Below are 27,139 nucleotides of genomic sequence, written 5' to 3' on the forward strand. Positions count from 1 at the left end.
TAAAGTCTATTTCTCGGACTATGTAATTAATATAAACGAGTATATTATTATGCAATAGAATCAAATTTAAAAAGAGTCACATCTTTCTCATACTGTCTACAACAGAGCTGTATAGTATCACTTTATTTCATTTAAATGTGCTAATAAAGCCAGATTCCTTCATAGAAGTACATGTAAATAATGCATAGAGCCAGTGTTAGTGATGCTTTGCATCATTACGATACAGAACACTTATCACTGGAGTACCATAAGCTACAACAGATATGATGATCTGGTCTTGTTTACTTTAAAATCAGCTCAGTATAACAATTTGCAAATGCATTTCACCACAACTCATCATACATTCTATGTTCAAGAGCTGCTACTTACACAGTGATGGGGGAAAAAAAATCTGAAAAGAAAAACTTTCAGCCTCTGATTTTTAAGTAAATCCATGAAGTCACCCTTATGTGGATATCACTGTTGGATAGCTTTGGCAATATTGATTTAAAGCACCCTAAAATTCAAGGTCTCTTCATACCTATAAATATACATGCACACACAAAATATATATATAGAACCACAAACTCAATACAAGGTCAAAATGACCATTTGTCTGACACTAAAGGAAATTATTCCCACCACAGAGCTATTCAAAAGTGCAGTACAACTTCACAGGAAAGAATGAGGAATTCAGGATATAGAATCATACATCACTGACCAAACTTCATAACAGTTTGAAGGAAAATACAGCACAAGCTTTACTCAAACCATTCACCATTTCACATGACATGATTTTGGGAGAATTCACACATGGAGGCATGCTCAGAAACATGATTGATTAAGCCAGTAATTATACCAAGTACTTGTATGTACCTTGCACCCTTGCACTAAAGCACTTACAGATGGTATCAACCATTATGGAAAAACGTATTTGAAGTTTGCATCAATATTCGAGCACGAGTTCTGTGAAATTCAGTGACCTTTGGAGTCAATGCCATTAAAGTGTGTGCCATATTTCTAGTGAGTCTAATTTGTCACAAACCGGGACTTCCCAACACTTAAGCGTGTGGTTAAAGTAGCGATTGTGGAGTACAACCTGAATGGAGAAATGTATACATGTATGTCACATGTATGTCCGGCTCAGAGCTGATTTGTGTGTGTTTTTGAATTTGCAAAAATAAAAACCGTGTGAAATATTCAATGTTTACAGTAACCCATAAAAACTGGGGACTGGGGGAAGTTTGCTGTAGAAAGTATTACCTTGTCCATTGTTAAAAAGGAACCTGCATTTCACAGCTATTGGAGGAAGACTAGATGGAAGCATGGAGCTACAAACGTTTGTAGCTCCATGATGGAAGCGACCAAATTAATTAAATATGCACAAATTCAGATAGAAATTTACAAAAATTTGCCGATAAGAGAGGGAAACAACAACTTGAATCTTCTTAATGATGTCATTTAATAGTCGACTACAACATTAGGAAAACATGAGACTCCTCTATAATTCTGCAACTGTAACAATCAAACGCACAACACAAGGCTCATCGAAAGATAATTTCACCACTTTACCTTATGAAACACTAAATGGATAGTTTGAAAACAAATAATAAAAAGATGAAGCACTAAAAATGGTTTGATGGGATAAGGAACACAGAAGAAAGGGTCAAACACTCACCCCTAAGGTTGAAGGATCAAAGCTCTTAGTACCAGCATCGCCCTGTTGTACAGTCCGCTGACAGTTTGGACACAACCACAACGGCATCTGTGAAATGAGATACATTAGTCTTATTTCACATTTAGTTTTCACTTCAAATCCACTATGAATGACTGTACATAGAAACTTACTTCAAATACAGATGCAATGTATAAACAAGTGTTTAAAATGAGTTTTGTAAACCTGATTTTTAAAAGATATATTCTTAATGATTAATTCTCTGTTTTTACAGAGTGTACGGACTACAATAGTAGCTATGAATAACATAACCAACAAATATTGTCACATGTAAAGGCATAATGCCTTGCTGATACAATGGTATCCCAAATTATTTGCCATACTTTAAGACATGATTTCAAAAACACTCTAATGGACCAATTCCATTAAAAAAATTGATTTTAATTTGGCATCGTGTGAAATTGTGATGCTTACCATGAAAACTTATACATACTACAGTCTACCATGTGAGAAAGTTTTCTTTCTTGAGGTGTGAGAAAGTTTTCTTTCTTGAGGTATGCAAAGTTACAGCCTTGTTTGCTTTGCTTTACTGTTGAGATCATTCGTTTTATGCAGTCCCTAGAAACATTGCCTGGCCTGACAACCAGCATTTACACTGTGGCTTACTAACTCATCTGCAAAAGCATCTTGTCCCTACTACAGTATTTATAAGATGCGTGTCTTTGAGAATTAGATGCAAGTAGCTGCTATTCTTAGCTCACAATTTTTAGCACATACAGTAATTTGTACAGGGGCTTCTTGATACTTCTAACTTTGTGTGTTTTCAGAAATGCTAATCAAGAGCAAGTCATCAATATGGATGATGGCGGAACACTACCCAAACACATTATAGCACTGATTAGAAGTGATGCATGATCTTCAAACATCTGCGTCCAATCTGGATGTGGGAGGGGGGAAGGGCTTCACAGGCAACAAAAAGGGCACGTTTTCAAATGATCCCCCAATTTTCCTGTTACTCTCTGGCCAAACAAGCTGCAGCTTCCTGCTTATGGCTTGCTCTCACGACTGTCAAAACCCTCATAGCTAGTCTTCCACTTCAGACTCGAATCTTGTAAAGTGCCAGAAGGTCATGTCTGTGACTGGTACTTTGCCTCTGTGATTCTTTTCTCTTTTATCTGAAATCATATCATCCTTCACAGACATCTAATTAGTGTTTGTAATTAATAAAATCTTTGAATATCTTTTCTTGTTCACTATTGGAGATCTGCAGCCATTCCATATCAGACTACATACACATTAAAGCACTGCAATGCACTGGATATTCACTTCCTATTAGTCAGCCCCATCCAGATTTGGTGAAAAAGGTTTTCATTAGTTTGCAATAATAAAAAGATGCTACAACATACACATCAGTTGCTGATAGTGAGCACCTGTTTTCAGCTACTATTTGTATCAAGATATATTTGTTAGCTGTCATGCTAATCTATACAAAAAGTACGAAATAGTAGATGGCTGTGTCATAATAATTTGTTTCTCACAACATTTGGAGTTCTGACCTGATGACTACCTGGTATGTACACACAGCCACAGTGCCCCTTAATCACTGGGTCACCATTCGTGGACTCATTTGTATGAATATGGCCGAATGAAACAAGTACAGTGTAATTCTACTTTTCTACACCATCTGCTACTGAACAGAGTGTAGTCCATGTAGAAGACAATGAGACTTGATTATGCAATTTCCATGCATGCATATACTGGTTTATAGTGAACACCCTCACAGTACATACTGTATACGCCGAATATTTCGCGAGGTTTTTATTTTCGCGAATTTTGCGAGTCAGGTGCTATTCGCAAAATTAAAGACGTGCGAAAATATTGACTCTGATCCTGATGTGAATGTGACGTACGCGTGTACACTTCTTCGTTCAGTACAGGACTACATGATCGCGAATTTAACCACTCACGAAATCGTCGGGAATTCCCGATTCGCGAAAATTTAGACTCGCGAAATATATGACGTATACAGAACTGTTCACTGTCTTCATCATTTGTTATGCTGATTGCCAACTTCTCCTTGGGTGAACGACAATCTTACTAAGTCAATGTGAGGTTCAAATCTCAAATATCACTCTTCCAGTGACTGTCCGGTTCAGACTTATGGTCTCTGTCTATTACACACATCCCCGCTGTTTTCCCCTTTCTTTACCACTCAATTGAATGAATGAACCTCTCAATTCCTTTTATAATAGAGGATTAACTTACACTAAGCGTCATTATCACTACACTGCGTTACACCATCTGCTGATCCTTTGTTAATACACTACAGCTAGAGAGACAGTGCTTACATGTGTGGAGTGTGGCTGCCTGTTGTTCTCCTTCTCGTCGCCAGACCCTAGAGGGATGCGGTTGCCGGGCAGGTCAGGGCGCTCCTGGTGACACAGCACGCAGTGGTCTCGGTCCAGGTAGGGGTTGTGGCTACGTGGCATCTGACTCAATGGCTGCACAAATGGAAATGAAACAGAAGTTGGTCAAATTAACTACAGAGCAAAATATAATAATGATAATGATAATAATGAAATCATGTTACTCGTTCACTATGAAATGAAATTTTGTTTACAAGGTGGGAATAGAAGACTAATCCTTAACCAGCAATATAATATAAAGATATTTTTATCACGTGTACATGTCATTGTAACTGTTCAAACAATCATCAGTCTCATGCTTCTCTTTAAAACAAAACAAGAATGGACAAATCCACTTTCCATTCCCATCTCCCACATCCAACCCCCCCCCAAAAAAAGTAAAGAAAAATGCACAATATTCAAAAGTTTTGGAATGCACAATATGAGACACGAGGCACTGAAATATATTGCTGCATCGTGCCTTTAACATCCATGAAACCTCTACATCTAAACAATTGGACTGATTTCACTGACCAGTCCTCTGTTGATTTTGTATTTTTGTTGCATTCTACATAAATACATTGTATAGATGCACTGCCACATACTGATAATGCAGTAATCATAAACAAAACATCAAATATTTGAACTTAAGCAACTGTTCTCAAAGGATATGAGTTTAAAACACATTTGACATGCCATCGGGGTGCCAAAAGCAAAGTACATGTATCATTTTGCATGTGTGAACACTGCACAAGGCAAACATGGCGAGGCAAGACAGGGGACCATGTATGAAAGGCTGTCACTCATAATCATGTACTGTACTACCCCCTCGTATTCTCTGACTTCCGTGCCCACTAATGACTTTCTTCACAACTAATACATGTTTGCATCAAAGACATATTCTGCTAAAAGTCTTATTCAACAAGGGGGTAAAAAAATAGACATGCCTTCCAGAACCAAAATATCCTGATTCTCTGTCACCTCCCTCCCACACATGCACACACACACATGCACACAAAAAGGGGGGGGGGGGGGGGGGTCAAGAAGAGAGGAAAAAAAAAGTTCAACACTTTGGCACAATGTTGATTCATCCTCATCTCACCAAAAGAGAGAGAGAAAAAAGAATATGTGCTTGCCAAACAGGAAATTGTCTGGAGGTGACAATTTTAAAGGTATGAATCAGATCTCAATGTCAATACATGAAGAATCATTATCAATAATTCACTAGGCATACCCAATGTGTTATAGGGCAAGTCCAAGATATCGCGCACCTTACGTATGGGACATTCAGAGATTTCAAACCTCTGAAAAGTACTGAAGGAGCACTTGGATTTTATTGTTTATCATCAGGAGGACTGGTATCCCTGAGAAGAATATTGTGTTTAAGTTTGATGTCATTTGACCTTGGGTTAAGTATTTTATTAAGAAAAATATGGCAACTTACGTATGGGACCAGAGAAAAACTGGATTTTTCAAAATAAAGTTTGAACTGAAAATTCTCTGAAAGTACATTACTGATCAAGTTCTGTTTAGAAGTGAAGAAAGGTACAATACTGAAGTATCTTTCAACAAAGTTTCACTGCAAAAGAATAAAGCATATTTTCATGAAGTTGGTTTAATTAACGAAAGTACACCTTACGTATGGGACATGGCTCAACTTACGTATGGGACATTTGTCTTTAGTGCACAAATGCATTCATGGGAATGACTTTAAATTTCCCCATAGTGTCATATTCAGTTCCACAAATCATACTACAACATGTAACAAATGAAATAGACTTCTAAGTGGGTACTTTCCCGGTTCAGGTACCTAGCAAAGCTAAAATAAAACAAATAAAAGTAATTACCGATTTACAATTAAATGTCTTAGTTTGGATTCCGTCATGCATAACACTGTCCTCATGATGTCTACACATACAGATATAGTATATACTGACACTCTTATTTGTAGCCCATTTGTAATACTCTAGTCAATATTTTTTTATCAAATGAAAAAAAAATGAGCGAATTCTAGCTTGCGACCTTGATATAGCATACATGCACATGTACAATACCGGTAACTAATTTGTAGTCTTGATGATTTTAACTTTAGAATCAAAATGTCATGTACAATGTAATTTGCAAATATAGTTTGAAGTGGGTACTTTCAGTAGCTCTAGGCTTACCTTGCAAGTTGTCTAATTTTTTATAAAGCTTTATAATTGTTTGAAATGCAGCACAAAACACAACAACAACAAGAGTACTTCATTTTGCTCTGTAATCATCATGTTTTGCCATATGAATTTTAGCTGAACTGCAAAATCAATCAAATTTTAATGAAAGTTTTAGATTTTAAGGAGATAGAAGAATGTATGTACCAATACTGGCTTTTTTTTTTCAAATTGCTTGGCTTCATGTCTATGAAACCAAAGACGACAAAATTTGTGTTACTTTGTACATACAATTGTACATACATGCTTGTGTAGTGATACAGGAAAGATTATCATTTGCACATTCAAATCTAGATTTGAAACACTTAAGTAACTCACTGATCTGCAACTTACAATTTTGAATAAATTCTAATAACCTCATTTGATCATACACTACCAGATTGCAATGTATGTTGATAATTGTGTAGATGTGGGGTACAAAGTAAGTATGAGTTGATGAAGGTGTCTCAGAGCACATCTGTCTCTTCAAACACAAAATAGAAAAGAATATTGAATTCCCTATTCGTTTGTGTAATTTGTGTTTTTAGCACTCCAACCAAAGAACCAGTATTGATATTGTGGTTTATGGCAAATGTAAACTATAGTCTTCATTTTACAGGATTTTCAGAAATCATGTTCATGACCTTGATAAGTCATGACATATTCTGAGGGTGGGCAGTTGAAATATTAACAATCATATCAAAATAAAAAGTATTCTCACAGGGTTTTTCCTTTGCTATCAACTCTAGTAATGACAAAGTTACTTGCTGTCACCTTAAGTGATTTTTCTTTTCAGTAGACCTATAATGTTGTCATTGATGAGCGCCATAAGCACAATTGTTTTGATTTCCCTTTTGAGGCTGTACAACCTGTAGTACATGATGAACAGTGTACTGCACCTAAAATGACACTCAGAGAATCCCATTCTCTTGGACAAAGTCATTTTGTAGAGAGGTAAAGTTGAAAATGATAACTGAATTAAGAAAATGTCCAATATCAAAATGTTAATGGGGAATGTTAATTTAAGACCAGCTGCACAGCCTTTAATGAAAATAAGAAAATACAAGTATAAATGAAGATTCTTTATTTTCCTTTCTTAATCATAGAATGACTCAATAATGCTGTTCTTACACTCTCCCTGAGGTCAACTGAGTAGGAGAGGCAGATATATAGACATATCCTTCAGAGTAGGTGCAAAGATAGCCATTAACCAAACAAATGTAAGGACATATAGCATCCATGTCAAAAGGCGGTTTTCCCATTCACTTTGCATGTAATGTCCCATACGTAAGGCATTTGTCCCATACGTAAGCAAACTTTAATTAGTTATAAGATGAAGGACTGATTAAATTTCCACATTTATTTTTGCTAATTTGGAGTTGAAATGAATAAATTAGAACTTCCTAAAGTATGATTGGTCAATGTAAGAAATCTTCAGAAAAAACTTAAAAAAACATACTCAAATCCTTACGTATGGGACACTATGTTCTGGAAAAGTGCATAATTTGCATAATTAATGTGCTGACCTTGTCTTACCAATTGCAGATTATACTAGCTCATACAGGGGTCATGTCCATAAAGGAACTAGGTCAAGGACAAATTCAACTGATTTTAGGTGAATATTTATAATTTGTCCCATACGTAAGGTTTGTTTTTGATTTATGCAAATCAAGGCCATATTTCTTGCATAAATTTGCATAATTCAATATTTTCTTTGCTGGAAATATATGATTTAACCCTTTGGCTACAACATGATATCAATAACTTTTTGATTAAATCAAGATGAATTTTGAGCATCTGAGGGGACATTATCTTGGACTTGCCCTATATTTAGAAGAGGTAATTAAAGGCACTTGTATTACAAAAATACATACATGTAAAACTGTGAACATGCAGCATATCATAAGATTGATTATATAATGCATGTGCTGGGGAAAATTATACTGTCTTGTTGGGTGTCATTTCTGTTCAAAGAGCATTTAAAATGTCTTTTAAAAAATTAACTTATTCATCCTTCATTGTCTTGAAATGGTCCTGTTCATACTTAAAGAAAATTCTACTGGGCCCATTTCAGAGATCTTCAGGTGTGTATGATTTGCAGAAGATACAATTTTCATGTATCATTTAATATTTCATAACGAAAACTATTCACATGACACTATTATCTCTGTATGGAGCACCAAATTTGTCCAAAAAAAAATTACAACAAAATATTACACGTTTACTGGAACCTATCCAGTTCTCTGAGAAGCTGACCTGGTGTTAGTCTGTATCATACTACAAGAATACAATGTTGTTTGTTTGTTGTTGTTGTTGTTTTTTTGCACAGCAAAACAGTCAAATTCAGAGTTTATGTTTCTTAGATACAATTTATATAGGGCCTAGATACCAGGTAAGACAGACTTACATAATTATTCTCCATGACATCTTGAACATTTACTTCTAGAATTCCAGAAATTCTATGACTAAATCAATTTGTTTTGTTTTGATCTGTACATGCCCCTTTTTTTTGAACCATCACAAACATCCCCCCCCCCCCCCACAGGAATCACCACGGTACCAACCAGTGACTGGTTATTGCCATTCCATTAGTTATCAAAGTGATTAGTACAAGCAAGTCTTTTAGGAAATGGGGCCTACACCATCGATCTGGCCACAAATTTTCATCCCCTAAAATAGCACCTTAACATTTCTTTTAGCTGGTATTCGGAAATGTTTTTTTTTTTTAGCAATCTTTAATGCATAATGCCTGTCATACTATTAACCCGTTGAAGACTACTGTAAAACATGATATATTCGCGGCATGAAATTTTTGCGAATTGGAGCTGACAGCCTTTTTCGTGGCATGAAATTTTCGCGAAGTGCCACTGGCGTTCAATGCATATAATGTAAACAAGAACTTTCGCGTGCATTTTAATTTCGCAAATCTTAGCGCTTGCGAAATTCGCGAAATTAAAGTGCACGCGAAAATTCCTCGTTTTACAGTAGTCCTCAGTATACTCAGGTGTGTGTCTATGGGAAAAGAGTGTTATAGCAAAATCAGTCCATCCTAAACAGGTTAAACACAGTCATTGAGTAATCACTGGCTGGTGATATGCTACACCCATGTAGCTTATATAATACTTTCTTTATCATTTAGATACATTTCAATCTTATTTCCACCGTAGAGTATGCAAGAGATATCGAGAGATAGAGACAGAGTGAGTGAGTGAGTGAGTGAGTGTGTGTGTGTGTGTGTTTTTTTTTTTTTTTTTCTATGATAAAACCCAAGGTCCTTGAGCAATTACGTGGGAATAAATCCGTATAACAATCTAGAAATATCCTTCTTTCCACAACCACACCTCAGCACTTTATATTCAATTATCACAAATAAATGCTATGACTAGTCATCATGATTATTAAACAGTATCACAGGCCATGGGTATGCCATAAGAGTGCAAAGCCCGTCTCAAAATTCAATTTCGACTCTGTCGATCATTCAAGGAAGGCTATGCACTAGCCCAAAATAACCAAGGAGAATATATGCAAACACAAGCTAATTATCCACTTGAAAAAAAAAAGAAGATAAAATAAGTGTGTGTATGGTAAAGCCTTGTAATAATTGATGAGGAGTCACTGCGATAGTGTAAAAGGGTAAAGCAGAACACGTAGATCCATGGCATTTACCGTCCTCACCACCAGAAATGGAAGGGTGTCGGAGAGAGCTGGGGCTGGCTGCAACAAGGCCCCTGTGACATTTCCACAAAGACCACCCCTGCCAGCCGCCTGCCTCTACTCTACTCTATGTTATTCATATCATTATGGCTGCGTTCAATCGTCTATCCTCATTCACACTGAATCTTTTTCCCTCACACTGGATTTTTCTCCCCACGCACTGAAAATGTCACAGTCAAATACGCTAATCATTTGGCACGGATATAATTAGCCACATTTTGTGAATCACAAAGCAAAGGGAATGAAAAAAAAAAAAACTCACGATGAGAGTTTACCACCATCCTTGAGGCAAAAACACACAAACAAGTGGAACTTATAACACATGAATGTTTGAGTTGTGATCACACCCACATTAGAATACATGGGGCATGTACATTGTACATATGCACCAGTGGGAAAGTCAGTGGCTGAAAAAAGATTGCCGAAATTAATGTTTGTTGTTGTTTTTTTCATTTATAATCTCCAAATATTTTTTAATCATGACTGCTGATTAATTTTTAGATTTAAAAGAACAGCAACAAATACCACTAAAAATTGCAAATACTCATTCATTAAAAAAAAAATTAAAATCTTACTAATTTCATTTATGTGTATTCAATTTTCCACAGCCAACTTGGGTGAATATTGCAATAGTTTGAAGTATGTATGTTGTACACTTTAAGAGAAGAAAAACAAGTCAAGTTTCAGTAATAAACTATTTGAAACAAAATGTCAAATTTATTCTGAATGGCTGATGATTCATATTCCTAGAATTCCAAATTGCAAACTGACAAAAAATTTACTACATTCTTTAATTACTGATTTAAGCAAGTAGAAAGGCCTAGAATATTTCAATACTGCAAAGAGTGTGAGGGACAAAAAAAAAAAAAAAGTTTTTTCCCTCTCTCTAGAAACAAATTCTAAGATGTATGGGGCAGCTGCTGGCAGTTGTAACCTTGACTTTCAAGCAGTTTTCTTAGATAATGCATACCTGCAGTTCTGATACAACTGTAATTTGGCTTGCCACAAGGCTGCAAATTATACAATTCACTTTACAGTCTGAACTCACAACTACAATAACCAGGGCAAAGATCAATGCCAGCTTTTCACATTCACTACAGAGGCATATACCGTTTGAAAATCAATACAGACTACAGTACAGTTAATATAGCACAGTACTGACAATGTATACTGCACGCTGATGACTTAACTGCAGAGACTCCAACTCTCCCGTTTTCGACGGGAGATCTCCCGCCGAAAGCCCATTTTTTGCAAAATCTCCCGTTCTCCCGTTTGAGACTTGATTTCTCCCGCCCTGGCTCTGTGTCTCCCGGTGGAAAGGATTTCTTACTTATTGCTATCGCATGTTGAAAAAATAAGCCTTAGATAGCACCAGAGAACATCTAGAACCCTAGGAACTTCGCGCTTCGCACACATCAACTTGGAGTCTCCCGTTTGCTAGGGGTTTCGGGCGGGAGAATCTCCAGATCAGAAGGTGCTTGGGGTTGGAGTCTCTGTAACTGCCAGAAAGATTTGATGAGATGTGTGGAAAACTGCAAGTAATTCTGTGTAACCTAAGAGTAGTGACCAGGCCAAATATTTTGCGAGGCTTTTATTTTCGCAAATTTTGTTATTCATAAATTCAAAAACGCACAAAAATATCAAATCTCATTCAGACATGGCTGGACATGCCAGCATATATTTCTCCATTCAGTACTGTACTCCACGATCGCAAATTTAACTGTTTGCAGAATTGTTGTGAAGTCCCTATTTGAAAAAAAAAAAAAAAGACTTGCTAGATATATTGTGTATACAGTACCCGGTATGTTAAATTATGAGTCATTGGACCTCAGAGTCTTCACAGAGATACAGGGTATGTACAATTTTCCTTTTCTAACAACAAAAACCTGGAAAACACTGTTTGTTAGCAACTATTCGGAAAAAAAAAAACAGCTGTGCCTCAGCAATTATCCATAATCTTCTCTATCATACTCCAGAAAAATCAAACCGGCTGAGGTAAACAGTAAAATACATGTATATATATATATCATTCAATCGTATGATGCTTTATGTACTTTGTGGTTATGACAAATCGCTGTTTCTGTAAAGATGTAAAAATTGTCAAATTCCAAAACTTGTCTTATTTCATGCAGATTTGCTGAAATCTTTACTGCTTAGGTTTGGTTTGGTTTTTTTGGCTGATTTTACATGCTTTACCAATGTCACCTTGAACATCGCGTGGACTTTCCCTTTAACAATTCAGGTCCCCCAATAACAGGAATCACCTTGAGACAGAGGCCTTGAAGTCAGGGGTGAATAGACAAATTTTTTTTTTTCTTAAAGAGGCTGACACAAATGAGATCACATCAAGATGTAGTCATTGTCAAAGCAATAGCATTGCATAACCATGGCCTCTTTAAATACTGCAGACTTCCATCTTTAATGGGAGCCTCTTTGGCCGGAAATACTTTTTTGCGCGGATGGTCAGACTGCTAAATTGCCCATCATCCGAGCAAAATATTTTGAAGTCTCGAACATGAGCATGCATTTACAATATGGTGTAAGAGATGTGAGAAACAAAGGTGATCGAATCTGCGGAGGAAATGGATACACTCTCCAATAGTTTCACTTTGTCTGTACCTCACCATGTCTTCATGCAATGCAGTCTTTGTGTTCAAACTCCTCCTTTTGCCATACCACTGAGGACATCATGTTAACTGGAAAAACAGTCAGCGAGAATTAGCTGTCAGAGGGCAGAACGGCGATTTCACGACTTTCACATTTCTTGGTGTTACCAAACAGGAAAGTTACCACACGGCCCTCGCAGTGGAGCAGGGTTTATTGTTGCAGTCTGCGCAAGCTGGTGAATGGAAAGACGGCGGGGTCACCAGGCAAGGGCAATTAGCGGTTGTCATCCGCAAACAACCCTATCGATTTAGCACGGACGGATGGTGGCTCAAATTCTGGCAAACAACATTTTTATATCTGATAGGAGACTTCTGACAAAATATTAATCCTGCATAGAAGATTTGAAAGTAGTCACAAAGGAGATGAACTGTACATGTACAGTAAGTGTTTCTTATTGACAATTGGCAGAGATCCCACTATTCGCGCAGTAGTATCATGAAGAATACACAGTTAAAAATATGTCACCTTCTACACATCCTTATCGAAGAAAAAATACACGCAAAAAGAATAACTAATGGTTTACTGCAGCAGTCTCACACATATGAACATCTGTGTGTAGTCTATCAATGTCACTATTTGAGTGGGTATGTATGTGTCTGTGTGTATGCTTAGAATCATCGGCCCAAAGTCACAAAGGTGGTTTAAATCAGATCCATGGTTTCAATTTAATTCAAGGACCAAAAACAAGCGCTGAATAGAAGCAATTTTCACATGCACGTATCAGCTCACATTCATTATCGGACGCCTGTTACCATGCACAATCTGTCACATACATTTAATACACAGACAAAATTTGCATAATCCATGGGCAAAATTTAGACTACCTCTGTGAAATCGGGCCATAATGTTTGAATACACAAGGTCTATTTTCATTACTGAGTGCCTGGATCTTTCTGCACAACCCCACTTCAAAAATTTAGAATGATCTATTGCTAATGACTCTGAAAGTAAAGTGAAAATGCACGCTATACACTGTACGTTGGTACCTTTCGTACAAGGCTCCATATCAACTTCATCGTAACTGCGACTGCTGATCAAAGCAGATGTGTTGCGATGCTTTTACCGCAACGGATGGCCCAGATACTATACTCTTGGTCATTTCCCACAAATACCTCCAGTTCTGATTTAATACAAATTCTCAGGAACCATGCAAACCAATGCTGCATCAAAATTCATTACAACTTGTCTTAAATGTGTTCAGGAGTGGAAAATACATTGTACACTTGGTTGGACTACATATTACGAGCTATACTATAAACATAATATAAAATGTGCGCATTGTTGATAATAATAACAATAATTAACAGTGCTTAGAATAGCACATTAAATACATAAACACATGATGCATGTGTCCCTATGCCCTCAAATAACTCATACAAGGTTTGTCTGTCTTTACAGCAAAGGGCTGGTATAATATCAATAGCAGCAACAGAGCATATCATGTTCATAATCCTTCATTTTAAAAAATGTGTGCCCATGGATTGGTCAGGGATGCCCTGAGTAACACAGAATAGTTCCTCCTTCACTTCCGTAGTGACCATAATGCATCACGATATGTGTAATGTCGGCATTTTTGCAAAAAAAAAAAAAAAAAAAAAGGTGCAATTTCATTTAATCGTAATGTCATGGTTTTACAAGAAAGCTGCACAATTATGGAAAACTCTGATGCTATACATTTCAATTACCTTACAATGGGTCTGCTTACTACAACGTATAAGCAAATATCCACATTATGACTGTCATATACGTGTATGTGTGGTGAAATCTCATGGCAAATAATCAAAACTACTGTAACCAATCCTGAGCTGCAGTTTGATTGTGGGAACTTATGAGTCTTTGGATTTTGTGCAGTTCTGGATTTCATGTTTATAATGTAGGCCTACTCACTACACAGCACAGACTTTGAGTGGCAACTTTAAAATAACTATAAACATGATGTAGGGCCTAAAATAGAAAATCACATGATAAATATGGATGTGCACAATGTACATTGGAATGAAATGGTATAAAGTAAGGAAATTTTTGACCCACTTCTCCTTTCAATGTTTAAAAAAAAAGTTTTGTTTTTTTTTAACGTAGGCCTAGATACAGATATAAATGATATGAACCACATCCTGATGTGCTCCAGTAAAAATCTGAATCACCTTTTGGTGACTCCATGGTACTATTTTCTTTTCAGACTGTGTCACTCAGAAAAAGAGAATAGGCCTACTCTGTAGTCACATCAAACAATCTGTAATTTATACCACGGCAGGTGCAGTCTCTTTGCCTAGCTATCATTAGTATCAATACTGATATAAAATCTGAATTGCAGTTTCTATTACCAACTGGTTATTTGATGCATACCAATACATGCAGGTCAAATCTTATTAATTTTTCATTTCATTCCATTCATGCATGCCAAAACTTCTTTTTTTGTTTCAACCCATAAAAGAGAGGGCTATTCAAGGTCCTCAACGACCATATAGAAAGTGAAGATCTGATTTAAAATCAAAACAATGGTTAGTCATTGATTAAACGCGGTTTAACCTGTATAACAAGTGTTTGGAACTTCAAGACTGTACAGGAGTCCATGATGTACACATCCAAGGTCAAAAGCCCAGCATGAACCAAGTTTTGGTTTCAAGGATCCTGCTCACACAGCAGGGTGTGTACATGTATACCTATGTTGACTTGACCAGACATGGGGGAGGTCAAATTCCTACCCTCCCTGTTGGTAGACAGGAATTCAAGCAGCACTCCCTTTCATGTACAAATGTACTCCTTGCCAGAAGTAATATCACATACCAAATTCAACTAACATCAGTAAAAATGTTAGGATGGGATCTACAAATACTGCGATCCTAGTCCTAGAATCAATTATTTAAAATGCTGCTAGGACTTTTGGCTGTTGAATGCAGTCATAACTGTACCAGGGGAGCAAATAGATTGGCCAGGATAAATTGTGATCACATCATAACCTGCATTTCCTACAACAAGGTTGGGCCTATCTGAAGATAGAAAAGAAGAAAAAAAATGACAGCCCAAAGGGTCAAAACTGTAGGTATTTCAAGCTGTCGAAAGACAACATATGATACAATTTTGAATAGCCTGTCCCAATAATGAATCCCAAGTGGGTGGACACCATATTATACGTAAAGTTTGTATCTCTGTAATCAGAAAGCACTCTGGTGCAAGTACAACCATGTATGATATTAGGCCTACATGCTTGTACACTGGTCCAAAAAAAAATAGGCCCTACCCTATAACTATAGCAAACAACAACTAATACTGATGATTTCCTTTCAGTAACAGTTTTATTGTACAATTCTCATTATGTTAATAATCTACATTATATGAATTAACAATAAGCCCCAAGACCAATAACAAAACATGTATCATCACACATTCTCATTTCAGCTATCCACATCACTAAAATGGTGTATTAAATCAGAATAAACCCTATCTCATTCAAATAAAAATCTCAATCCCTTCAAAGATTTCTAAGTCAATCTCAAACGCAGCTCTACAAAGTAAGCTAACTAACTCTGATCTCTGCAACATAGGAAATGACGTACGATACAATAGGCCTGCATATTGTACATGTATTGCACTGTCTTGTACTATGATTTCAGAATGCTGCACCAACAATAAAAATGTTTTTCTTCTTCTCTATTTCATATTTCCAAATGTGCCCCATTCACAATTTTGTAAGATCACAAACTTTTCTAGTGGGTCTGTACCAGTATCACAGGATGATGTCTTGTTATGTCCAAACTACATTCTTTGTTGTCTAATCAATCCATTTCCTCTACAAGCACCCATAGCAATTAGACCATTGGCCTATTGTTCTATGATACAAACTCCTATTTATTGGGCTTCCCCTGTTTTATAAAAATGGCTCTCTTGTAGGGAGTGCACTTGCTTGAGCCTGAGGGAATTCCCTCTACTCAAAGCTATCTGAACATAATGTACATTGTACACACATCGCCATGTAGATTGGGTGTGCATGTATTTCCTTACAGGGAATTCCCTAGAAACCAGCTAAACATACATGTAGCAGTCTATTGACTGTTGTATACTAAGATTAAATACAATACAACACACTGTACTGTACAAAAGTTGTAGTTGCTGAAAGGGGGATTGTACAGCCTGCATTAAAGAGGGTAGGCCTACATATTCCTTTGTTTCTGCTGCTATTCCTGATAATAATTAAACTTGTAGAATGTACTGCTATGACAGCTAGCTGCATACACTCAGAGCAGGAAAGAGAGAGACCAAATGCATACCACAGATAGAACACAGTAAATGCCTGGTACAGGCCATTACTACTTTTATTTGTAGGGCTTGTGTCAATACCCTTGCAAACAAGCAACACACATGGAGCTCAGGCTACTACTAGCAGAAGTGTAGGGAGGGGGGGGGGATGGGTATTTGGAAGGGTGGCTGTGAAACCACACTGAACCCTGAGCTCCACAGTACAACAGAGAATGCAGTCATATAAATGTAAGCACACGCACAAAAGCACACACACACACATACACACACACACATACATACACACTGCTCCATCAAGAGGAATGTCTGTGTCAAAGACTGCTATGTGTGTGTAGCCCTTGGGAGTAAGGGGAGTGTGTGTTTGTGTGTATGTGTGCATTGTCAGGTCGTGGGAAATTGTGATCTGGGCTCACAGTGTGACTATACTCAGTGTCAGACTGGCATAACACAGTGTAGGGTTCGTTAACTGCCTAGCCATTCTCTACATTATATCTCACTTGTAGTCAGTGCCTAAAAAGCTATTCAGTGGTTAACAACATCCTACATATTGGCAACAGTCTCTACTTGTGCATGATAACTTCCTAAGGCATTTCCTGGTCACACTTTTATCAATGAAACTGCAGTTGATGATGCTGCCGAGTTCTATAGCCCTACATGTAGGTCTACTTTATCTTGTGAATGCCTTCTACCAAGAGGATGTAGTCGTCTGTAATGTATAACGGACAAAAATCATTCAATCATTTTTCTTTTCATTTTCATTGTTGAAATGTAGCTCTGGAACACTATGTAGCATCAGGGGTGTACCATCCTCCCCCCCCCCCCCCCACTTTTTGGCAACAATAGATGTCATAATATCCACTCCCTCTCACTCTAAACTCTCGCTCAAGGTTGGCAACCCTGCTGTACCTCCATTACATGGACATCATGCAATTTGTTGACCAAACCCAATGGAATGACTCAAATGTCACACAAAATTTATGAATACTGTAAAACATGATATATTTGCGGCATGAATTTTTCGCGAAATTGGAGCCAATGGCCTTTTTTTGCAGCATGAAATTTTCGCAAAATGCCACTGGCATTCAAAGCATAGAGTGTAAACAAGAACTTTCGCGTGCATTTTAATTTTGTGAATCTTGGCGCTCGCAAAATTCGCTAAATCAAAATGCACGCGAACATTCCTCGTTTTAGAGTATGTGATATTCATATTCTAATAGACTCGGTCATTTATTTATGTTATGATATCTATTCATTACTATTTTTGTACACCAAGTGAAAATAAGTTTTAACGGATAAATCAATTTGTTACATTTTGTATCCAATTTCTTTTATCTGTGTACGGCCCTACATATCTAACAAAACCTCAATTACATTTTTGTTTTTCCATGAATTTTAGATTATCGTTATATATTAACATTAATTCTGTGTGTAGTAATTACCTTTATCATTTTCACATGTACCTTTTAGTTTACCTTTTATCTTTACCAAGTTAGACATGTACAATTCAGCCATTGGCTGCAAGATATGATTTTGATAAAACCTGTATTAGATTGAATCTAATATGGAAGAATCAAGCTACATTATCTACGACTTTCATAAAAACTGACTAGACATGATGAACTGAAGTGACACATTGTACAATGTACTCATCTGGACTCCAAGCATACAACTACAGTATAGTTGCACTGTACACTGTAGCTCAATATTGGAGAAATGAAATTCTAACAATTAAAAAAAAAATAATGCCCCAGCCCCCCCTTGTTTTACTTAAGGAAAAAGATATGAAGAAGGGACTATACGAGTGACTAATATTGTAATTTCAGTTACACAATTTGTTTTGAACCCTCTTTATAGTATGTGTAGCCTTAGAGAGGTGAGCTGGTAGATTGGTAAACTGATACGGTTTACATGCATCTTCTGTCGAAAACTGCCATAAGGTACACAGGCATACAAAGTCTTTCATATCTCACAATGTATGATTACAAGTATACAATATATGTCTTGGCAATTGCTTATGCATACACACACATCATATGCAACATACACATTGCACATACAGACTAGCACTCAAGCAGTTTAAAAGCACAAAGGCTGAGCAATCATTCACAGCACAGCACATGCATACCTACAATGTAGGTAGTACCAGGGAGTTGTCTCACCTCCCTGGTAGTACAGACAAGCTGTTCATCAGGCCCAAACACATCTATCTATCACACACTTCACTGCTCTTGAGGCACCAAAGTCACCCAGTTCTCTGACCACTTTCCAGGGAAAACAAGGTGTGCCATATACACAAGGAAACAACATGGCATATATTGTACCATCACAAAAATGACTTTGAAATCACAATTGATAGGCACACCATCCTTGCGTCATGATGAAACCTGCCATTACAAAACCCCACATGCAGCACTCACACGCATCAATACCGGTAACTATGATGTCTCACAACATGCACTTTACAGCATTTCAAGTTATTCTTCTTTTTTCCTAATTCCCAACGTGCAATACTTTTGCACCATTATTGCCTCTTCTCAAAGAGAATCACATCGTCATCCTGTTTATTTCTTGATGTGCTGTCTCAGCAGACTCTTTATAATGCAAGTAAATGTAGGTTCATGTGAACATTTTGGTAGAATACATTCCATTGTATGTACAAATGTAAGTACTATTGTAACATTACAACACAGCTACCCATTGTGGAAGAGGACTTCATGGTTGCTTGGTTTTGGTTGATTTTTTTTCCTCTTTAGTGTATAGGATAACTCAATATATAGGGCCTAGTATATTTTTGTTTCCACGTATGTGTGGTTTTTTTTTCATATGATTTACTGAATATCCATTTACATTGGTATAGATTTTTACTTCTTACCAAATTCTTGTTCTCCTTTTTTCTGCAATAAGATATATCAATGGGATTCACATAATGTGGCCTTTAAAAAGAAAAGAAAAAGAATAGTTACTGCTCACACAATTTCAATCATCTGTTCCTTGTGTCATTATCGACTCTTCCTGAAAATTTCATTGAAATCCATACATAACTTTTGAGTTACTTTGCAAACAGACAGACAGACAAACACCACAAAAAATATACCTCCTTCGTGGAGGTAATAAGCAAATTTACCTTCAAAGAAAGATTGATTAGGAATGTATTCCATGGTACAAGACTACTCATGGGGAGCACTTGGAAGGCATTTATTAGATGCAAAAACCACATCATGGTCACCCAGTAATATACGGCAACACACAGTGCCCAACAGACCATCCGTTGGAGCATGCCGTGTACTGTAGATTCAACCCAGGAAGTGGAAAGAAGAGGTTTCCACCTGCCTGATTCAGCAGAGATACACTCATCAAGACATCATTCTCACCACTCTTTGTACATTAAAGGTGAAACATACGTTTCCATGCACTGGCACAAACTGTCAATATTTGCTCTAAAATGGACACATCTTTTATAGTGCATTCAAACAAATGTGTGAGATAATGCCGTGATAACACAATTTTAGTTGGGTAGGTATATGTAGATGAAAATTTGAAATATTAGCTAAAACGGTACGCGAACTGTATTGCAATCTGAGAACTATTCAATTGTGGTTGCTACGTCATGTTTTATAATTGACTATTGATAACTAACAAAAGTATCCATCGATCTTCTGTGCGAGTATAAATCGCATGCAGTTTGTTGGTAAATACATTTGCTAGGGCATGATACATTGTAGATCATTATGAAACATTCTACAAACCCACTGCTGAACAGGAAGGGGTCTCCAGGAACAAAAGTCAAGTATACTTTATTCTCATTAATTTTCACTATTTATCTCAAAATATTCCAAAACATATCATTAACCTGGCAAATTGCCGCAGCCTGACAAGTTTCTTGGTACTTGTAGACCCTTTTGACATGTTGCAAGCAACTTCCAAATGTTGTAAGATGAATTTGAGCCCTTCTGAGAACCGTTTTACCTTCTATTCATCATTTTGTAGCACCACACCAAAAGTGCAGGAGTACTTACGTGTACACAACTGATGTGATCGAATGAAAAAGATATCATGGATCTCACCACACCACTTATTGCAAGACTACACTGTACTGCAATGCCCTACTCTTTCTTCCTACCATACCAATGATGTACATTAGAACAGGAGACTTAGAGCCTCCTGTCCAATAGTGACGATGCGTTGTTACTTGTAGCGACCCTACTACACAAATGTTTGTGCACAAGGCATTGTTTGATGTCCACAGTACTTGCCTGTAAGTACAATACGCATGTCCCAACGCCAGTGTCAACAATAATTAAGTAGGCCTACAGGTGTGTGTAACATGCCATGGTTATAAATCCTACTAATTTCACACAGGCTTGAAAGACACCTCAAGTGTAAAACATTTCCTTCTTCTTCTTTTTTTTTCTTTGCCTCCAAGAGCCTACACCTTCCTTCCTTTATGCAAGACAGCTTTGTCTTTTTCATGTCACCACCCTCTTCATGCAGCAATGTCTACCACACTCAATATGGATACACAAGTTCAAGTAGAACTCCACTCTATGCTCTAGTTCACTTTACCCAGGATATAAGCTCAAACAGGCCTGGGCCCTGTTTCACTAACATGGGAACTACAACTTGTATATCGAGCCGAAAAATGAACCTAAAGTTGGGACAAATTCAGATAAGAGCTAGTTGTGTAGTTGGGAAGGATACATAGACATTAAAAATGTATTCTAGAATGCGGCATGGTAGGCACAATATACTGTTCCCAAATGATTTGTTGAAACAGTTCCTAACATCTGAGGACTGATTGATCCCCAAATTGTCCCTAAGATCAGTTGAATTGAACTTGGGATTGATTACAGTGCTAAATAGTGAAACAGCCTGTAGAGATACTGTATACGCCATATATTTCGTAAGTCTAAATTTTCAAGAATCGGGTATTCCCGACTATTTCGCGAGTGGTTAAATTTGCGATCGTGGAGTCCTGTACACTGAACGGAGAAGTGTAAACCCCTACGTCACATTCATATCGGGATCAGAGTCAACATTTTCGTGTGTCTTTAATTTCGCGAATAGCACCCGACTTGCGAAATTTGCGAAAATAAAAACCTCACGAAATATTCGCCGTATACAGTAGTTAACTATCAAAATAGACCCCCCCCCCCCACAAAAAGGAAAAGATGATAATAGAGTATCAACAAACTATATATTGTTACAAATACTAATGTATCATCAGTCACACTCACAACTTCTTCACTCAATCCCATAAATGTCTCAATTCAATCTGGTCTTGTGAAAGGTTTGATTACGTTTCACTGCAACAAACTGTACCTGTACTTGTGACATTTGTTTGAGTAAGGTAGCTGTAAATCAACAACAACAAAAAAGGGGGAACATTTGTCTTACAGTGTCACTGAAGTTATGTTTATATGCAAGAGGTGTAAATTACAATCATGGAACGGTGGACTGGTTTAGTGAAGAAAACGGATGAACGAGCTGACACCATGTCAAATAGGTACCGATTATAATCACATACATGTATTTGTGAAAACACATTATTCACGAAAATGCATTTGTAGATTCCTTTCTTTTTTTGGGGGGGGGTATTTTTTCTTTTTGTTTATAACTGTCATGACAATCATAAATGTTTTACAGTATTCTTTTTAGATTGTAAAATTAGTTGAAAGCTATTGTGATAATTCAAGATGATTCTACAGCTAACCAAGGTGTCTATTATAGTCAAGACCTGACCAGGAGCAAGCCTGCAAAAAACCTTCGCACTAATACTCGGCATACTCAGAGCTCTATGTCTTAACAAATGACAAACCAAGCAGAGTATGAGAGCAGCCATGTCAGAGGAGTTTGATCAAGCTGCACTGTGCAGGGTTCTCATGTGACTAAGGGATGGACACCTTGTTTAAAGTGAACTCACTTCTAAATCACCTGCTAGCCTGTTTTACTGTCATATTCTTGCCTATCCCTCACACTACCACAAGCAAACTTATACAGTGAAAAATCTACACAAATTTGAAGTTGACCACAAAATGGTTTCCACACCTAATGCATTGTATTCTCAAATGCTTGCTCACATAACAGAAGATACTGTTTTATGAGTATGTTAACAGGATATCTAAGAACTGGAATTACATGTAGAACGCCCCAAACCCCTCAAAATTCTCCAGTAATAAATGTGCCATTATTTCACAGATATCAATCAAACCAGGATGCTTAAAGATTAAGTTCATCATGGAAAAAAAAAGAAAAAAAAATCAAAAGTGATTTTCCCACAGGCATTATGAATGATGTGTAATTCATCATAATCATCTTCACTTATTCAAGTATGTCCCGGCACATACTGTATGGCAATTTAAATTTTGAGATAGTGTAGATTTCCTCTTGCTTGTCAAAGTATTACTTTGAAAATGTTGCCGAACAATATTTCTAATGTAGATTTTCTCTGCAAATCACTTCCTCCTTAAAATAAAAAAATGAGAATGAATACAATCACGCAAATCTTAAAGACATTTTTTTTTTCTTGAGCCAGAGACACTTTAAGACACACAACATTCAACATATTTCTGTTTGCTTCATTTTCCTCTAAAGAAAAAAAAAAAAAAGAATGTGTGTATGTGTATGTGTACATGTGTGTGTGCATGTAGAAATGTGTGATTCTTTTGAACGACCTTCAATTATAAGCTATGTAGCTCAAGCGCCTCATAACAACAAGCAAAACACACAAAACCACAAACGAATCAAAACCAGAGTGACCTATCTTGTACCAGTTTAGAGTCCCCCAAAACATGCACAAACTCCGCAAGTTGTGCCGTGTTTACCCCAGCTGATGGGGACTCTACATGGTCATGGCACAAAGCACAAGTCTAGGGTGAGTCTGGCGTAAGTCCGAGGTAAAGATTGCGCTACACAGCCTAGCACGAGTCTAGCACAACCTCCAAGGGTTGTGCTAAACTTGTGCTAGATGAGGCCTGAGGGGACTCTAAACTGTCTCGGGTGAGATGGCACACACTTCCTGTGACCAGCGCTGTATGTGGCGGAGTGCTCATACAGTATGTACACACAAGAAACTGCCCACTTCTCTCGAGGAGAAACGTGTGCCCACTTGTTTCCATAGAAACGTATACCAACCTCATGCCAGACAACCAGGGGACTCTATACAGGGGTCTCTCAGAAAAAGCAAATATGGTACTTTTAAAGTCATGAAGAACTAGAAGCAATGAAGATAGAAGCAAGAGCTGTAAGAAACAGCTAGATTGTACAATTGTTTAGTATAGCTAGATAAAGCTACATATTTAAGAATTCTCCGGATATTTTCACTGATCAGTCATCAGCTGAACAAAACTGAACAAAGGGACTTGCCGGCAAAATATGGCCAATTCAAATAAAATTGAAAAATTTGTCCTACAGGGCAAATGAAAGATAACTCATAGTTTGGACGGGGCAGAGGAGGCAATGGGAATAAATGTTTCATTATGTAACAGGAAAGTGTCATTCTTGCTTGCCCCACAAATCAATATTGCTTCTCAAACTCAAGCAAGAGCACAGATTTTCTCTTTTAATTTCCATGCCATGTCATACTAATAGGTATACTAATAGATTCCTGGCAGTCTCACAACTTATGGTACACAGTGCCTCTCACCTGAGGAATGTTGTCCAAGTCCAACTCAGAAAGGGTATTAGAAGCAGGCATGGATGACATCATCTAATCAATTAAGATGTAAGATAATTGAAAGGACCAATAAGTTCATGCAAACAATAGAATACTAGGGAATAATCATTTGGTAATACAATCTTACAAAAATAAAGAAAAATAATGATCAGTATACTGTGCAATCTTCCTAGAGTAAAGTAATTCACAAAGAGTTTTAGCAATTTATAACTGCATACACAATGTACTTGCACAAATGTCCAAATATGTGAGCCATCACTGAAACATGTTTCAATACCCAACTCAAAACGCATTTGCAAAGGCCTTTTGGATCGCGTTTCTCGAGTTGTTGCGTTTATCATCTCCATCGTGAGTCAAGAGGAAGGCAGCACCAGTGCGCTGTTTGACCCCTAGGAGCAGAAGTCATGTAGTTGGCATGGGCAGGTCCGAGATACAAACGCCTTTCAAAACAACCTGCATAAAAATTTATCATCTCTACAGAAAAGCATTTCTGGCTCAAACTCATTCGAGATTGCACTTTATCCCATGTTTCAGAAAGCCGTTTCTAACCCCATATGGTAATCAAACCATCTTTGCGTTTATCATCTGCCCAAATCTTCCTGAAAGTCTTTTGGAAACCTTAATTCTATGCCAGAAGTGAGTTGATTTCCAATCCAAACGCACCCTTTCAGAAGTGTGGGTTTCAAATATCCAGTCATTTCACATTTACACAACCTTTGAGCAGTTATGAACAAACAGCTTCAGCAAATGTCTTCTTAGCTTCCCAATATACGATACAAGATCTGGTTCAAATTGATGAGAGTGATTGAAATACATGTAAGCTACAACCGCAACTGTCAGACTGTAGCAAGTACTGTATGTGTACGATATGTACAATGTACATCCTGTGGGGATTTTTGGTGCAATTTGGGTTTGCAGATTTTGAGATATTGACATGGATATGAAAGTATATCGATTGATTAGCAGTAATATATAGCAGTTTAGCACCACCTACACTGTACACTGACATAAAGAAAGCAAGCCGCCCATTTATACAAGTAATTAGATCTAACATATTTAGACCATAACGATGTCCAAAATTTGACAAACTAATTGACTACATGTAAAAACCTAACCGCACCAGCTACTCCAACCCGTACAGAGTCGGGGTCGCATGGCAGCCCTATGGCTATCGAAGAAACGCCTGATATGGCGTAGCATTTTGGTGACCAGAGACCAAAATACAGGGTTTTACATTGAAAATCACTGCCGTACTGTTAGATAAGATACTTACAATCAGAGCCGCCGAAATCAATTTACAATACGATCTGTTTTAAGAGCCAAGTGAAAGATTTTATGCGAGGTTTTAGTCTTTCCGCACTTCGTATCATAGTACAACTTACACAGTGCATGCGCCAACAGCCTTGCTGTCGATCGGGTATGGATAAAACGTAGCACATATTATAATACACAATGTATGCCTGTGGAAAAAAAAAACAGGACGGCTTGCTGAGAACTGACATGAATATTCATTTGCACATGCGCAGATCATTTTATTTACGTGATATGCTCAAAATGGCGATTCGCATCTTGTGGAGATGTTCTCAAAGATGATGACTATTAATCTTGTTTTCGGAGATTAATGGCGAGTGATACTATAGATCTAGTTGCCTATAGATTCTAATATTCAACAATAGGATATTACAACATGTGGCTTTTCGTTGCAAATCCAAGTGTCGTTTTGAACGATGAGTTGTTTACTGAATTGCAAGCATCACAGTGTACTTGATTACCTCCCTAATTTGCATACAAGTCTTCGTTCGGGGCGCCGTTACTGCATGTTTACACTACACTAGTCTTACAAATACAACTAAGTTACAGCGCGGCGCCCCGCGCCGGGGTTAGTAAAAACCACGCTTTTGTGCGCAGTTGAATATTGGCACGAACCTTGGTGCGCGTTTTTTTACAAATGTTATGAAGGATGACCAACTTATCAACGAAGTCCAAGACATGGCCAGGCCGTGTCATGATGTCATGGACACGGGTCATGGCCTGGCATGGAGTTGACCGTTTTCTAACATTGTGGATTTGTAGATGTAACAATGCATTATCCACTCATAGTACTATACTTTTTCTACATGTACACCTTCTTCATACGGTATAGTTTTATAATTTTCAGTGTATCTGTCTGCCTGGATCAAATGCATTTTTGCTGAATGAATGTTTGAATTGTAAACAAGTTCACTTGCCACATTCATGCACTCACACATGACACGTTCAATCAATAGGACACACACGCACGCAGAGCCAAGACAACGCAACTCCACACACACGCTCGCCCCTTACCTGGCCATCTGTCTTCGCAGACGGTGCACTACTAACGTTAATCGCGTTGCCATTGCTGCTAACAGGGCGAGAATTGGCCTTTCCACCACCCCGTTTATTTCGCCTTCTTTTGGATCGCCTACTGTCATTTGAACTCATTTTTAAATCCAAATTTCTTCGGTCACTAATCAGTCACCACCAGCGACTCACTGGACATTAAAATATACCGGGTTAAACCGTGTATTTTAATAACACTTTCCGAACATGCGAGGCACTC

At 37.5% G+C, this 27,139-nt stretch overlaps 1 protein-coding gene across 1 annotated transcript in view; it reads right to left on the reverse strand.

Annotated features, from left to right (window-relative positions):
* The window catches only part of LOC139715558 (uncharacterized), a 46,788-nt gene extending 19,649 nt beyond the window's left edge, over positions 1–27,139 (reverse strand). Inside the window, exons 1-4 of the mRNA XM_071627120.1 lie at positions 26,884–27,139; positions 24,529–24,591; positions 4,003–4,155; positions 1,658–1,744 (exon numbers count right to left, since the gene is read on the reverse strand). Of these exons, the coding sequence (XP_071483221.1) occupies positions 1,658–1,744; positions 4,003–4,155; positions 24,529–24,591; positions 26,884–27,021 (441 nt within the window). The 5' untranslated portion in view covers positions 27,022–27,139. The remainder of the gene's footprint in view (positions 1–1,657; positions 1,745–4,002; positions 4,156–24,528; positions 24,592–26,883) is intronic.

This window comes from Diadema antillarum, unplaced genomic scaffold (assembly GCF_040938485.1).
Source record: "Diadema antillarum isolate AM-2024a unplaced genomic scaffold, OU_Dant_1.0 scf00000050, whole genome shotgun sequence".
In the NCBI taxonomy this organism is placed as follows: Eukaryota; Metazoa; Echinodermata; class Echinoidea; order Diadematoida; family Diadematidae; genus Diadema; species Diadema antillarum.